The sequence below is a fragment of the Lissotriton vulgaris genome, chromosome 3_1 (genome assembly GCF_964263255.1).
Source record: "Lissotriton vulgaris chromosome 3_1, aLisVul1.2, whole genome shotgun sequence".
In the NCBI taxonomy this organism is placed as follows: Eukaryota; Metazoa; Chordata; class Amphibia; order Caudata; family Salamandridae; genus Lissotriton; species Lissotriton vulgaris.
The window spans coordinates 892,557,737-892,573,204 of NC_141689.1; the positions used below are offsets into that span (position 1 = coordinate 892,557,737).

Below are 15,468 nucleotides of genomic sequence, written 5' to 3' on the forward strand. Positions count from 1 at the left end.
AACCTAGAGGATTCTTTATATGTGGTGGCTGTTCTGTATGTAAATTTGGGATGAATAAGATCAACCATTTTACGTATAATGGCTCAAAGAATTTCATCAGATCAGATCAGAGAATTCATCAACTGCAATACCACATTCACGGTATATGTAATACTATGTGCGTGTGGAAAAACCTATGTTGGCAGCAGCATTCGTTGCCTAAAGATTCGCCCTCAGGAACATGTTAGAGCAATTAACAGTGCAGATGCAAAATACCCAATGGCAATCCACATTTCTAAAGAACACCAGAATGATAGGAATATAGAATTCCATGCCATCGATCATTTGAAAGCAGGAGTAAGAGGTGGGAATAGGGAGCTTGCCCTCAGACAACTTGAATGTAAATGGATTTGCCGTTTGAGAAGTGTACAACATGGACTTAATCAAAATTCTGAATTCCATCACTTTTTATGAACTTGTCCACTTATCAATGTTTCATTGAGTCTGTGACAATAAACTGTCTCTGTATTAGTAGGAACAGTTATGAATAACAACTCTTGGAACAACTATTCTTTATTTTTTACTTATTACAAGGGATGTGATCAAGATCATTTTATTGATTTTTGTGTCTTCATCTGTTACTTCTGTAAACTGTGTTGCAAATAATATCTTTATTATCTTCAAAAGGTTTTTCGTAAGGGTTACATACTACACAACTCTGAGTCATTCATGCTTCACATGTCATGTTGTCCAACATTTCGAAAGGTTTTTCTCAAGTGTTACATACGATACAACTCTGAGTTATTCATGCTTCATAAGTCATATTGTCCAACAGTTTTTTTAATTACAATTTTTTAACTCAAACCTCCTGTAATATCACCACTGTCCTGGTTTGAAGTTTTGTTCTGATGTCACTACTAAATTTATAGTCTAAATAGCTCAGGTGGACACGAATCAATGTTGTGTTAAATGAGACGTCATGCTTTCCAAGTAAATCCCAACACGTATTTCTAATACACTCTAAGATGGCCGCCGTTCGGGCATTGTTCGAATGACCATCTTGAGGCTCCTTAGTATATGTAAACATCAGATGTGCATGCGTTTATTCGGACATTCTAAATCTTCCAGTGCGACGATTTCGATAATTGTATATTTATTTGATTAAAACATAAGTTTTAAATTTGTGACTTCTGGTAAAATATCTCGATATTATACTCAAACTTAGTTGGCCTAGGTCTTGTTTTTTTTTATTGTTACACGAAAGAAACCCTTGCCTAGCATAACGAAATCAGAATAAGTTCTCATTGAATTATTCTCCATTTACTTGCAGGTTCCAGTAAATAATAATGACATTTAAAGATGGCGGCCAGTTTCGATATGCAAACACGGCTCGCACGAAACTCCTTGCGTGTCAGTTGATACACCGAACAATCGTATTTTTATATTTCTTACAGACTGGATGAAATTGCATAATTTTCTTATATGGTTCTTATTCAGAGCTTGGCAATAATTTGTGTCAATACTCCAGAGAAAAAAATTAAAAAAACACGAATGAATAGATGTTTAGCTTCACTTCCCCTTGACAATTATCACAGTAGACAACAACATACTTAATACTGATCCTCAAATTTCTCTTGTGTCCTGAAGTCACATTACGGTTTGAGACACATTTGTGATCATCGTTTCTAACCTGTTACAAGATGGCCGCCGTATTCTATACAGTCAACACGGCAAATTTTTTGCCGCCTTCCAGATAACTTAGTTGAATTCAGGTGTGCTTAATCTAAATAAGCATGAGGTATAAAAGGCAGGAGGTTAGACACATCACTACTGAGATGCTGTCCTACCTGTGATGTGTAAACTTGCGCTGGCCACCATACCCTTCTCTGGTAAGTCCTTAGATAGGTTCTTTTGGATATTAGAGACACATTAAATTACTTATGATGTGGTCTCTTCCTTTCTTTCCTGTATTTTATTACATGACTGAATCTTTTACAAAAAAAATCTATGAAAAAAAAGGGATTTCTGTTTAAACTTTAAATCTTAGGTTCAAATGCATGCTTTGCATTTTAATATTGACTTACAACAAGATAATCATTAAATTTCTGTCCTTTTGGCTTCACTTTGTCTAGTGTTTTCTTAAGTTTGAGTTAGCTAAGCACTCAGGGACACAGAGCATTCACTAGATATTATGAATGAAGATATTATATGCAACACTAGTGACCAATTATGTTTGTTGTAAAAACATTTTAAAAAGTATTACTTGGCAGTACAAATATACAGCATTTGACTAAAAAAATTTTTTTAAAAATTCTTATAAAGATGTGAAGATATCAGGGGTCAGTGAGACTAAAGTACCAGGACATATAATTTTGAGAAGCTGGAATATGTGAGACATCCTATTAGACAGAATTGAATGACTATTGAGATTAATTGAACTATTATAAAGTAATGGGAATACAGATTTGGTTATTTCTCATTTCTTCTTTGGTTTATTTCCAGTTTAACAAGATCGAGTACGACAAGAACAGGTATTTTTTATTTAAGAAATGAGATATAGGTCAAGGGCCTATATGACTCCACAAGTCCATTATTTAGAATGTATGTATAAAGTTCAAATTGGTAAAACAAACATTCTGTTTATCTGCAGCAGCACAGGCCCAAGGAGGTTATAGACAGGGACTACTGAACCTGCATGAGCTACATTTCTGTTAAATCACGTCTTCAAGATATAAAGGTAATAAATGGACGGTTTTCAGAATAAAAAGTTCTAGGAAATAAGACACTTGTATGTAATAGTTAGATCGCTTTTTTGGATTATACATGAGCAATGGTGTATGTAATGGGATATGTCCATGAGCATGCCCAACACAGATTGCATACTTTAGATTAGTAGTTTCCATATAAATAGATACTCACATGAAATATTAATGTGTGGTTTTAAAGCTGGAATTATAGGTAATAATTCCCTTTTTTGTGATTATGGTTGCTTTTTGAACAAATTGCATATCAAATATAACTGAATATTATGTGTCCTTTTTAAAACTAGATTATTCTGCTGCCTCCAAGAAATTAGTTTAATCTGCTGCTTTCAAGAAACAACAGCAAGATGTACTGACTGTTGACTATTACTCGTTTTTGGAAGTATGAATCTGATTGATGTTCTCTGAAATTGTCTATCTCCCTGTTTCTTGGACCACCAATCTTTTATATAGATTGTATTTAGTATCAAGAGTCTCCATGGTCTAAAAGTACTATTGTAGCTTAGTCCTTGCGCTTGAAGAACAGTGCTTCCTTCTGTTCTTTGATTCATTTAGAATTTATTATTCAGTCAGGTATCCTTTCTGACATAATCAAATCAAATATAAACTTTATTCGGATTATTACGATCCATAAAAGCATTACAATTACAATTAAAAAATCTTCAAAGGGATCTGGTTTACCAATTAATTAAAAAGCAGAAAAAGGGATTACAGTACTATTAAAGGTTTTTCCGATGTCTGTATATACATTTCAGAAAATTAAGGACATGGTAACATGTGGCTTCGGTGTCCAAAAGCTGCAAACTCAACATGGCTGCTCTGCATTGTCTAAGACCCCAAGATTTTAAAAGGGTCAGTAGCCAGAGTTTGCGGTGTTCCTGATAAAATTTGCAGAACAAAACTGTGTGAATGGAGGATTGACTTGATATCCCATCACATGGACATGGTGGTAAATTTGAGTCCCACACATTTGGCGTTGGAAAGGCCACCAGTTTATGAAATATGTTCAGTCTGAATCTTATCAGGAGAAATCGTTCAAAGGTACCAATGTCAAGATTTAAGTACGGCTGCATTGAAAGAGTAGATTGGACCAGCGTAGCATGCTGCACCGACTGTTTTCCAGCTTCTGCCTGAAGTCTCAAATTTGTCAGATGATCCAACGCTCGCTTTTTTAAATTATTGTTTGCGAGTTCTCCAATTTTTTCGGGATTAAGATAATATTTTTCCATTCCAAGGTCGCTAAGAAAGGTCCGGATATAAGCCAGCCATTTGATTTTAAAAACGTGGTCCAGAGACATTGCATCCGCCAATATTGTTTTTGTGAGGTCGTTTGTGTCTGACACCCAAATACGTCGCCAAAGTAGAAGTGGTTGGATTTTGGCAAGATCTTCAATATATGGTGCCCCTAATTCTAAGTGGCAGGCGTAAACGGAGGAAGTTTTGGGGGCAGATAGGATGAATCTAAAAAACTTATTTTCTGCGATTTGCAGAGAAGTGACGTCCGTGTGTCCCCATAGTCCTGCTCCATATAAGGCTGTAGATTGGCACTTGGCTCTATATATGGTTAGCAGTTCTCTGGGTGGACGTTTTCCTAATTTTTGGGAAAACGACACCAAAGCTGCTAGTGCTCTTTTAAAACCATGTTTTCTGGCTTCTACTGCTGGTTTCCAGGAGAGTTTATTGTCTATCATGACCCCCAGATAACAATAATCGTTTGTTGAGTCAATTTTTTGACTGTCGAGGTAGATGGATTTTTGCTGTTTTTTCCCGACCCCAGCCTTCATTACGAAAGTCTTTTTCACATTTATATGGAGGTCAAGAGTTCTCATATACTGGGAGTATCTGTTTAGGGACCTTTGGAGTTCACGGGGAGTTTGTGCGAGGAGGACGGCGTCGTCCGCATACAGCAGAGCGGGGATCGGGCGATGTTTGGCCATTGGGAGGTCACGGGCACCCTTTAGTAGCTCAACCTCCAAGTTGTTGGTGTAGAGGGAGAAAAGAAAGGGTGCCAGGACGCATCCCTGTCTGACCCCACGCTCTACTGTGAAGGACGCCGTCAGTTCTCCCTTTGTCCCGTAGCGAACTCTTGCGGATGGGTTGGAGTAGAGTTCCCTTAGAAAGTTCAGGAGTGGTTGGTCTACCCCCATCTGTGCTAGAAGGGACCACAATTTTGTGTGGGAGACGCAGTCGAAAGCCGCGGACAGATCTACGTAGGTCATATAAAGTTTTGCTTTCTTTGCATGCACATATTTTCCGAAAATTATTGATAAATTTAGGGCTTGCTCCACAGTACCTAGTCCTTTTCTGAATCCGAATTGGAGGTCGGATAGGACACCTTTTTCTTCCGCCCAATCCTGTAGTCTTTCTAGTATCACTCTTCCTGCTATTTTCCCCAGCGAGTCCAACAGGGAGATTGGGCGATAGCAGGCGGGGTCCATACGATTACCTTTTTTGAAAATCGGCACCATTATGGACCTGGTCCAAGACTCTAGAATTCCTATCTTTGCCGTAGCGCTACAGACCCTTGTTAGAATTGGTGCCCAAAGATCTGTTTGATGTTTAAAAAGGTCTGCCGGGACACCATCCGGCCCTGGAGCTTTCCCTTTTTTGGTAGAGTTCAATGCCACAAGAATTTCAGGAATTTCGAATTTTATATCTATTGGGTATGGTGGGAATGTTTTTTCCCCTTCTTCTAGCTCTTGGTCATGGGTTGGTTTTTGGAAGATGCTAGTGAAATGTGATACCCAAGTTGCAGCGTCTATGGCGGCTTCGATTTTTGGGCCAGTGTCGTCCGCCAAAAAAGGAGTTCTAATAATTCTCCAGAAGGCTGTCGAATTTTTTTCCTGGGCACTAGTATGGAGTTCGTGCCACAGCGCTTGCTTCAGTTCCTCTTTCCTCTTTTTCCTTGTTTTTAGGTATTCGCTCCTGAGAGTGGCTATTGTTCTGGAATCCCTATCGTTTTTATTTAAGGCTAGCTTTAGTTTTATATGAGCCTTAGTGCACTCTTGATTGAACCAGCCAGTGGTCCGGGATAAGTCAGATTTTTGTTTTCTTGTAAGTAGCATCTTTGTTTTTTCCATAATTTGGGCGAAGTTAGTTAGAAGCTCCGTGTCATTAGTAGCTATATCCAAACAGGTTTCAATTTGGGGGTAAACTGACCTTATTAGTTCTTTGGTGAGTTCATCTGGATTGATCCTCTCCCACTTTATGGTATACCCATTTGCTTTATCCACGTTGATATTTTCCTGAGTCAATGCGTTTGCTATTATTGCTGGAGAACATTTTTGATGAGTTAGTGAGACTTTCAGAGTTAGTATTGCATGGTCACTTTGGGAATTCGGTAGTACTTCAAAGTTCTTTACTCTTGATTGCAGAGAGGCTGATATGATTATAAAGTCTACCGTGGTTTGATGACCTCTTCCTATATAAGTAGGTGCAAGTGAGTTTTCCCCATAGTCCAGGGTGTTTACTATCTGGGAGATCATTCATTTGCCTTCCCATTTTGGTGTGCGAGAAATGGGTAAGTAAGAGGCCATCTTCTGTCACCATGCCTGGGCATTTTCTTTTTAGTTGGGTACAGGCGTGAAGGTTGAAGTCGCCTGCCCATACTATTGTTGCCGGGCCTCCTTCTCCTTGCTGCATTCTGAGGGTAATTAATGTTTCATGGAGATGGGCCAAAACTCTCTCTAAGTCCAATTCATCCAGATTATTATAAAAGTTGATAATGATCATCGACTCTCTTTTCTGGAAATAAAGACCTAGGATCTGCAGATTTGGTGCCAGTTCAATAACCTTTGTTCTAACATTTTGGATAGTGTTAGCTATATAAATACACAGACCTCCCTTTGGTCTGCCTATATGTCCGGACTGCGCGAGAGACGAGTACGTCTTGTACCCCTGCAGGTGATATTCTTGTGGTGACCATGTCTCCTGTATGCATAATACTTGGTGGTTAAGCGTATGGTACAGGATTGTCCCATCCTCTATTTTTGTCCTTAATCCAGCGATGTTCCACGAAATCAAACTCAGGTTTATTAAGCTGTCATTTGGGCTTTTTGTTCTTTTTAGTTTCACGGGAGTAGGTGGAATCTCTCGGTCTGGAGGGACTGATGGGAGTTCGATGGGTTCCATACGGTCTGTATGGTTTTGGGAATATTCCTGAGATTGTGGTGGTCAATCGACGCAGTCCAGGGGACTATATCTGTTTGCTAAGTGGAGGCCGTTCCAACTGTCCCAGCGTGTGGGGTCGTTGTGCTTTGTCCGATGGTCCTGTCCACTCCATTCATTCCTGTCTCTGCCTTGGTGGTTTGGGCCTAGTGGATTGAATGGGGGAAGCCATCCTTGCCGCGGCTGTTGCCATAAGTGGGTGTTATAGTGCGTAGATTGCTGAGGTTGCCACCATTGTTGGGTGTTGTGATGTGACCATAGAGGTGGGTTTACAGGAGGTTGGGTAACAAGGGGAATGGGTTGGGGAAATAAGGCAGGTGGTTGCCACTGAAAAGCTGGATACTGTAAATTTTGCAAGGATCTTGGCCTATCTGGGTGGTGTTGGGGATGATACATGTTGTAATCGGAAGGGTTTATAAGACTGGTGTTTATTGAGTGTGCGAACGAGGAGAAATTTTGCCTTGTGGATGGGGGTAGGAAATAGGACAAGGGAAGGGGATTTATTTGTGTGGCAGGTCCTCTATTGGACGAATTGCAAATGTAGTTTGCTGCCCCTATCTCCCTGAATTTGATGCTGATGACGTCCCCCGCTATTGCCTTCGTGCTTCTACCAACCCAATCTCCTCTACGTGCAGAGAAGATGTCGCCCCTAATGTGGGCGGGTAGTGGTCTATGGAGTTGGAGCCACTGGGCACATTTGTTCCTCAGCTCTGCGAAGGTTTCTCTTGCGCCCTCCTTCAGTGGGGGAACTGCTGTTAGCACCACCACGAAGGGAGAAGCTTCCGGGGGTAAGTTGATTATTTTGGGCCGAGGTTGCTTGGTCTTCGAGTCTGATGGTTTTTCTTGGGAGGGGGTCTCTGCTGGAATGGTGGGATTTCCTTTCGTTTGCCTGTTATTTGTTTTTGATTGACCTTCTGGACCTGTTTGCGTGGCGGAGGGAGGATCTACCGCATCCGAGATGTTTTTGGGGGCATCCAGATTGGTCCCTTTTTTGACTAATGGATGTGTTACTGCCGCTTTTTTGATTAGTGAAATATTGGACTTGTTTATTATGCTAGTTATTTGTTTGGTACTGGATGGTTTTTTTTTAGGTATTTCCTGTGCTCCCTGCATTGGGGCGGAACCATTCCTGCTTGGTTTACAACTACATTTGGTGTTAATTAATGACGTAAGTCTGTCCAATTTTGATATGAGTGGTTTGATCTGCGCTGTGATTTTTGCCTCAAGGTCGGATTTTAAATCCATAACCATGTTTTCCACCCAGCAGGGGATGCCTGCCGAGGAATTTGGGGTAGGTGTGGTCAAATTATGGTTCTTTCTTTTTGTCTTTGGTTTTTCCTTGCTGGTTGGCATTGCCTTGGAGTTGGTGGAGATAGTTTCCCTTATTTTTGTTGTTTCTAGGATCGTTTCTGGGTCAGGTGGTACAGAATTACTGACGGCACTCTGGTCTAATTTCTCGACCGGTGATTGGCAGGCTTCTAGGTCTGGGGTTGCGTCGAGATCGACGTATGATAGGTCAGAGTCCGATTGGGTTACGGACAAATCGACGGAATTTGGAACGGTCAACGTAGGAGCGATGTTTATTGGAAGTGGCAGGGAGCAGTTATTAGCTACCGGGTGAACGGGAGAATTTGCAGTGGCAAGTGAACCAAGCGAAGATCGTTTTGCCTGCATGAGGTCCAAAGAAACTCTTTTCTCCAGTAAGATGATGCTTTTGTCGATGGTATCATTGACCCTGGATATAAAGAGGTCTATAGGGCCGGTTACTTGCGTCACCAGGGCCACTTTCTTAGTCGCGCTTCTTGTTTTGGGACGCATCTTGAGTCCCAATGATGTGCGTTTGTTTTCGTGGGGGGCTAGGGGGTCGATGTAGAGTTCAGGGTGACAGGGCCGTGGCCGTCCTCTGCCGTCCTCGAACGGCCTCAAACGGCCCTGTCTTTGCCCTGTCTTCGCCCGAGCTGCGTCCCGCGCTGCGGGAGAGAGATGTTGTTATGTAGGAGGCGTAAAGGGCGGGGGGCGGGCCAGCAGGGAGAGCGGACCGGAAGCTCTTCCTTGGTCTTGCAGGGACTTCTGGGAAATGAAGTCCCCGCACGCTCGCAGCCCCGCTGGTCCCTCGCGCCCCTTACCGCCTTGCTGTCTTTCTGCCGGTGTCCTCGCCTCTGTTCCTCTGGATACTGCCTCTACCAACACCCACCGACGAAGCGGCACCCGCGGAGCGGGTGCGGCGAGAGGTGGGCTGGGAGGCTGCTGCGCTGTTTGCCTGGTACGTGTCCTCTAGGGTGGAGCTTTCCGCTTGAGTGCAGAGTAGGTAGGTGTCCCACAAGGTGGAGGGAAAGGGACGCTTTTAGCAGGTTTGGATGGGCGGGGGGCGGGCCAGCAGGGAGAGCGGACCGGAAGCTCTTCCTTGGTCTTGCAGGGACTTCTGGGAAATGAAGTCCCCGCACGCTCGCAGCCACGCTGGTCCCTCGCGCCCCTTACCGCCTTGCTGTCTTTCTGCCGGTGTCCTCGCCTCTGTTCCTCTGGATACTGCCTCTACCAACACCCACCGACGAAGCGGCACCCGCGGAGCGGGTGCGGCGAGAGGTGGGCTGGGAGGCTGATGCGCTGTTTGCCTGGTACGTGTCCTCTAGGGTGGAGCTTTCCGCTTGAGTGCAGAGTAGGTAGGTGTCCCCTTTCTGACATAAGCACTGACCAACTTGGATTATTTCTGCAAATATAAACATGCTAGGGTATTTTAATGTATATCCGATGTTTTTAATTTTTGTGTATATATAGATGTGTATTAGTGTATAATTGTTGTATGTTTCATCCTTAGCCCTGAAGAAGTCTCAATGTGTGAGACGAAACGCGTCGGCTAAGAAGGGAATCCATTTGTGTTCTTGCATTTTTTCCTGACCTGTATTGTTAAAATAAAGAACTTTGGAAAAGAAAAATCTTACTGAAATCCGGATTCATTTATCACAGGACTCTCATATGCATTATGGACCTTTGAAATTAATGAAAAATACTTCTTGGATGGGTGCTGATTCCTTATTTTTCATTGCGATTTGGGTTTTACCCTTGAAGGAACAGACAGGGTTGTGTTCCTTGGATTCAAAAGCACCATCACTACTACTCTCAAGCCACAGGTTAAAGCAGGTGCATCTTTTTTTTGCCTCAACCCTTACCTTTGTGCAAAGCCTTACACTTCAATTCACACTGCGGCAATCAAACCATATAAGCATTCTCAATAATTTTGTGAAAACCTCTAAAATATCAATTAAGTTCAGTTTAGAAAAAATAAATCAGACGCTTTTTTATGTGAACGACGATAACAGAATGCACTGCAATCAACGTATTCACCGCAATTCTACAGGATACCCGATACAAGCATCTTAAGCTACCACTCTGAAATCAGTGAGATCACACTGAAACTAAATTGCTTCTCCAATGCCAACTTTCTATTGGAATGTGTTGGCCTTAATGAGGGTCTAATAATAAAAATTAGGGTCAACCAATTGATAAGTGCTATTTTGCCTTTCTAAAATTAGATTGGTCAGCATTTGTTGCCAAAAATGTGGAGATGCTTGTACTCTTTACGTTTCAAAGACTACGCTCCATAATTTATTGCAAATTTTAAGTACGACAAACTCTCCAATAACCCCCTGCCAACTTTCACCTCATGACGCTGGGAGGGATATCGACATGCCAGATTCCTCCAACGAAGGGGCCGATTTCGATGCGGTCGGTAATAGCTACGACCATTGGTCAGAGCAATTCCGACCGCACCAAAATGGCCCATTCGGATTCCTTTCCGACCGATCCATTTCGATAGGGTCGGTCGGAAAAGAATCGGACCGGATTTCCAAATAGCCTCCGATGGGCTCAGAGAGCCCAGCTGCCATTCGGAAATCCTTCATAAATCCCTCAGGCAGCTCTTACCAGCTGAGGGATTATGATGGAAAATTCCCACAGCTTTTCTGTGCCGGCCTTTCCGACACAGAAAGGCTGTGGGAATCCTATTTTGGGGGCCCCCATGGATGCAAGGCCTCATGATGGCGGCCTAGGGAGCACCTATGGTGCCCCCCTGTTTATCCATGCACCAGGTGGCAAGCACCTTGAGGTGCCTGCCAAAGGTGCAGGGAAGAACTGCAACTCTGCTCTTAGCAATGAGAGCATGCATTCCGTTCGGAATGCGTGCTCACATTGTTAAAAATAGGATTGTGAACGAGTAGGGTTCAGTTGCATCCTACTTGCTGGGCTGGAACCGATGACGGGAGGTCTTTCGGTTCCAGTTCCCAAACTATGTTGGGCGGACTCCGGTCCATCCGACATCGTAATCAGGCCCTAAGTTTGGATTTGGGTTCTCCTCTACAGTAAGTGAACAAAGATGCCTTTTGCACACGCATACAAATATAATTGCAGCATTTAGCACCTTGAGATATTCACATTCTTTAAGACACTGAATGATCTTAGGGCGCTGAAGAAACAATCTCTAAGGCAGAACCAGAGATTGCTTTTGATGTCACAGAGTTCCTCAAAGTTGAGCAGAAACTACTGTGAGACGAGACAAAGGTAGTGTGTGATCGTTTGTGCTACACACTCAATGATGCAGTTGAATCAATCTTACCGGCAGAAAATAAAAGGGTTAATTTCAAGCAACTTTTGATGTTGAAAATCTTCCCAAGAATAAGATTTACCCTGCCTCTAAATCTAGAGCTTCCTTACAAAGAAACATTCCAACACAAAGTGAAACCAACCTGAATGTTAATTTTATGTTACAACATTGCTGTAAATTTATATATATATATATATATATATATATATATATATATATATATATATATCCCAAAACGAAGTTGCCTGGTGTAGAGAAATCCCACGACAGGTGAAGGATTTGCCAAAATTCTTTACTTGGAGGGAGCAACAAGGATAAACCGCCAGCACAGCAATCATGTCCAAGCTGCCTGACGCGTTTTGTGTACTGTCACTTCATCAGAGGCAATGGATTCCTGGACTGGAAGGCACAGCTTTTTCATGCATTTGCTAGCTGTTAAGTACATACTCCAACACTGTGGCTTAATAGTACTTGCAGTGCAATATATATATATATATATATATATATATATATATATATATATATATATATATATATATATATATATATATATATATATATATATGTATGGGCAAAGGAGGTGAATGGGGATAAGAGTATTCCCATTTACTATTTGCTAGCATTTTTTAGAGCAGCAGGACATTTGTTTACAACCATGGAATTTTCATTAAACAGCAGCACAAGTATTCACAAGTACATGGAGTCTGTTAAATCACGAAACGACTGCAGTGCTGTTTACTAATGGAGAATGATGCTTAAAGTGACACTGCAGCTTGTAACAAATGTAATGTTGTTCTTCGTTTTCAATGTGTTTCAACAACATACGACTTTAAAGCCACGTCACACCTTGGTGGTCTTATATAAACAAGTGGTCACATTTAAATGTTTTTGGATTGCTTACCTGTGAACAAAACTCATCAAGAGGCGAAACGCGTCAGGATGGAAAGTTTTGCCATGGAATCCTTATGTTTAATAAAGAGCTTTTGATGCTGCAATGTTCACAATGTTCATATGGCGTCATATGTGGAATTTCATTGGTTTTATATCAATAAAATGTCCAGCTAACTATATAGGAGGAATTTCAATGGTTTTTTATATGTTACTTCCTAACTATATAAGGCCTAAAACCTATGGTTTTTTCAGTGAATTTCCAAGGTTTTTTAAAGGCTAATTCCTAACTATATATAGTCTATAACCTATGGTTTTTTCAGTGAATATATATATATATATATATATATATATCCACACGAACTCCTTTCAAGAAAAGAGGCAGAGACCCTGGAGGAAACGGTAGGAAGCCTTCTTTTAATTACACAATGGCGAATGCATTTCGGCAGCCCTCTGCCTTCTTCAGCGCCCAAAGCATCCTGTAGGTATAATCACAAGCTGTAGACGAGTCCCTCCTTTTAAACACTTGCAGTTGCAAGCCCGCTCCACCCCTGGTTGTTGATTTCCGCACCTGTGTGAAGTCCCGAGAATAGGGCAAGACTTCAAATCCCAGAATGCAGCGTGATGAAGTCTGGGAATTGCGGTGCCAGGGCGAGACACAATGTCAAAATTGTCATTGCGGGGGGGGGGCAGGTAACAGCATGCGACCCACAAAACACTGGGATATATATATATATAACGAAAAACGTTCGCTCTTACAGCAACGTCGAACAGGCCACACCAACTGCTTCCAACAAGATCTTTAATTCAATAAAAGCCACAACAGGCATTACGCGTTTCGAGTCCCATGACTCTTAATTATATGCCACTGACTGCAGTTGTGGTGGCTTCGTTTAGTGTGTATATATATATATATATATATATATATATACTGAAGAAGAGAGCATGGGGCTTTCGAAACGCGTCTGGCGTTTAATTTTACTGAAGTGACTCCCTGTTCAGTTATGCTGCCAGCATGTTTTCCATTAAACCAAGTGAACAATCTTCGTCCAGTGGCTGTTCTTCAAATTAGGTTCCTGTAACTATGTGTATATATATATATATATATATATATATATATATATATATATATATATATATATACATACATATATATATATATATATATATACATATATATATACATATATATATATATACATATATATATACATATATATATATACATATATATATATATATATACATATACATATATATATATACATATATATACCCTTTTAGATTTTAGACTCTCACTTATTGCATTCAGTTAAATTAGTTAACCCTTCAGCTACCCTGACAAAACAAAAAGCTGGAGCCTAATGACGCAAGTCTAACAAAACATGGCTGCCACCTTGAATGACATATGCTGTTGTCTTCTATTCCAACTAATCAATGCAATCTACAACTATTTCATAAAAAATACAAAACTATCAATCTGATGTAAAGTCTAGTGCACTTTCAATTTAGATGCAAAGGCAATCCCTGTCTACCAACTCCACAATGTGAAGTACCTGGTGTTTCTGCCTGCGTTTCCTCTCCTGTTCGATCTTCTGCTGCTTCTCCAGTTTTTCAGTCATGCGCGCTTCACGCAGAGTTTGGCGTTTGTTGCGTTTGTAAGCTTTGGAATTCAGTGCAGTCTCCAAGGTGGTGTCACGGCGCATGCACGCTACTACTTCCTGTCTTAACTGCAAAACAAATTCCACAAACTTGAGTTTCATATTTAACAGTCAATGGGCAGAACTGAGAACTTTTGTTTCGAATTACTAATGCTGCCTAATTTCCTTAACGAAATTGCCAATTGAGTGTTCATCTCTTTAAACTGAACAGTTTCAAATACATTTTTAAAAAAGCTAACCCAAAAAAGCACAAACAGAAAACATCCAAATTACACCATTACTGAATAAAAAAGCATGCAAAATTTGTTAGAATATTAGACCTGCTAGAAATATAGAAAACCCTTCTTCTGTGGAACAAAATACACAATGTACAAAGACAGCAAAGCAATTTATGTAAATTATCATTTAAAAACCCAGCCCTAAGTCAAAATCTAACAATGATCAAGTATTTAGGATTACATGCTCAATGGCAGTAGCGCACAATGTTACAGGTTAACATATTTTACTATAGCTTTTTACCAGAATGGTTTGTTCCTGGTCTTTAAGTGAAGGGCTTAATAAAAGGTTGGATGGACAAAAATATTCTGTTAAATATATAGTGTCCTAGGAGCATGGCTAAGACGGCCAACATGGTGGACGCATCTTAAGGCAGCTCAGCTCTGAACCCCTGTTAACCGGCATAAATCTGGACCTGTGCTCACCATCCAGTATTTGTTTGCTATCTTATTAAACTCTGCCTACGCAACTGAGTTTTTCCAGCCGACTGCAGCTCTCCGGAGTACACGGAGTGCCTGACAAAGCAGTGGGGCCTGTGCCGCAGACTGGCACCAAGAGAGTGGGACTGTGGTGCGGCTGGCGATCATTACCTATCCTGGGTGCCCCGGCACTGCTGGTGAGAGTCCTCCCTGGGTGTCCGACTGCCAGTGGGGCAATTGACTGCGGGTGAGATCCTGGCCCGGCGGTGAAGCCACCCTCAGCCCCTGATGGTAGGTGGTGCCGGTGCCCGAGGCAATCGTCTGCTGGCAGCGACCCTTATGCGCTGCTATTGAGGCAAGCCGTGTGGCACCCAGATCTGTGACTGGGGGTGAGTGTCTGAAAAGTTTCAGCGCTCCGTCCATCATCTCCTTGTGTTTGCTTAGTTTGCCTTAAGTTGGTAGGGTATGCCCAGACGTGGGTCCCTTGCTTACTTTGTTACTGGATTGAAGCTAGCCTGGCTGATGAGGGATGTTACCCCGAAACTGGTCCCAGGACGCTTGTTTCCGGTAAAGGGAAGGCCTGGCTTGGCAGTTTAGGCTGGACTGTTCCCATGAGGCACTTGGTTAAGCCTGATTTGCATATAGCTGGGTCTGAACTGGGGTGGCGAAATGCGCTAAAGAACAATGATGGATTCAACCGAGATCTGTGTCTGGGGGTG

The 15,468-nt window shown here is 41.8% G+C and overlaps 1 protein-coding gene across 4 annotated transcripts in view; it reads right to left on the reverse strand.

Moving 5' to 3' along the window:
• The window catches only part of SMARCA2 (SWI/SNF related BAF chromatin remodeling complex subunit ATPase 2), a 1,892,118-nt gene that overhangs the window by 1,538,924 nt on the left and 337,726 nt on the right, over positions 1-15,468 (reverse strand). For all 4 annotated transcript variants that reach the window (XM_086961220.1, XM_086961218.1, XM_086961217.1 and 1 more), the window contains exon 8: positions 13,950-14,123. In XM_086961220.1, the coding sequence (XP_086817346.1) occupies positions 13,950-14,123 (174 nt within the window). The remainder of the gene's footprint in view (positions 1-13,949; positions 14,124-15,468) is intronic.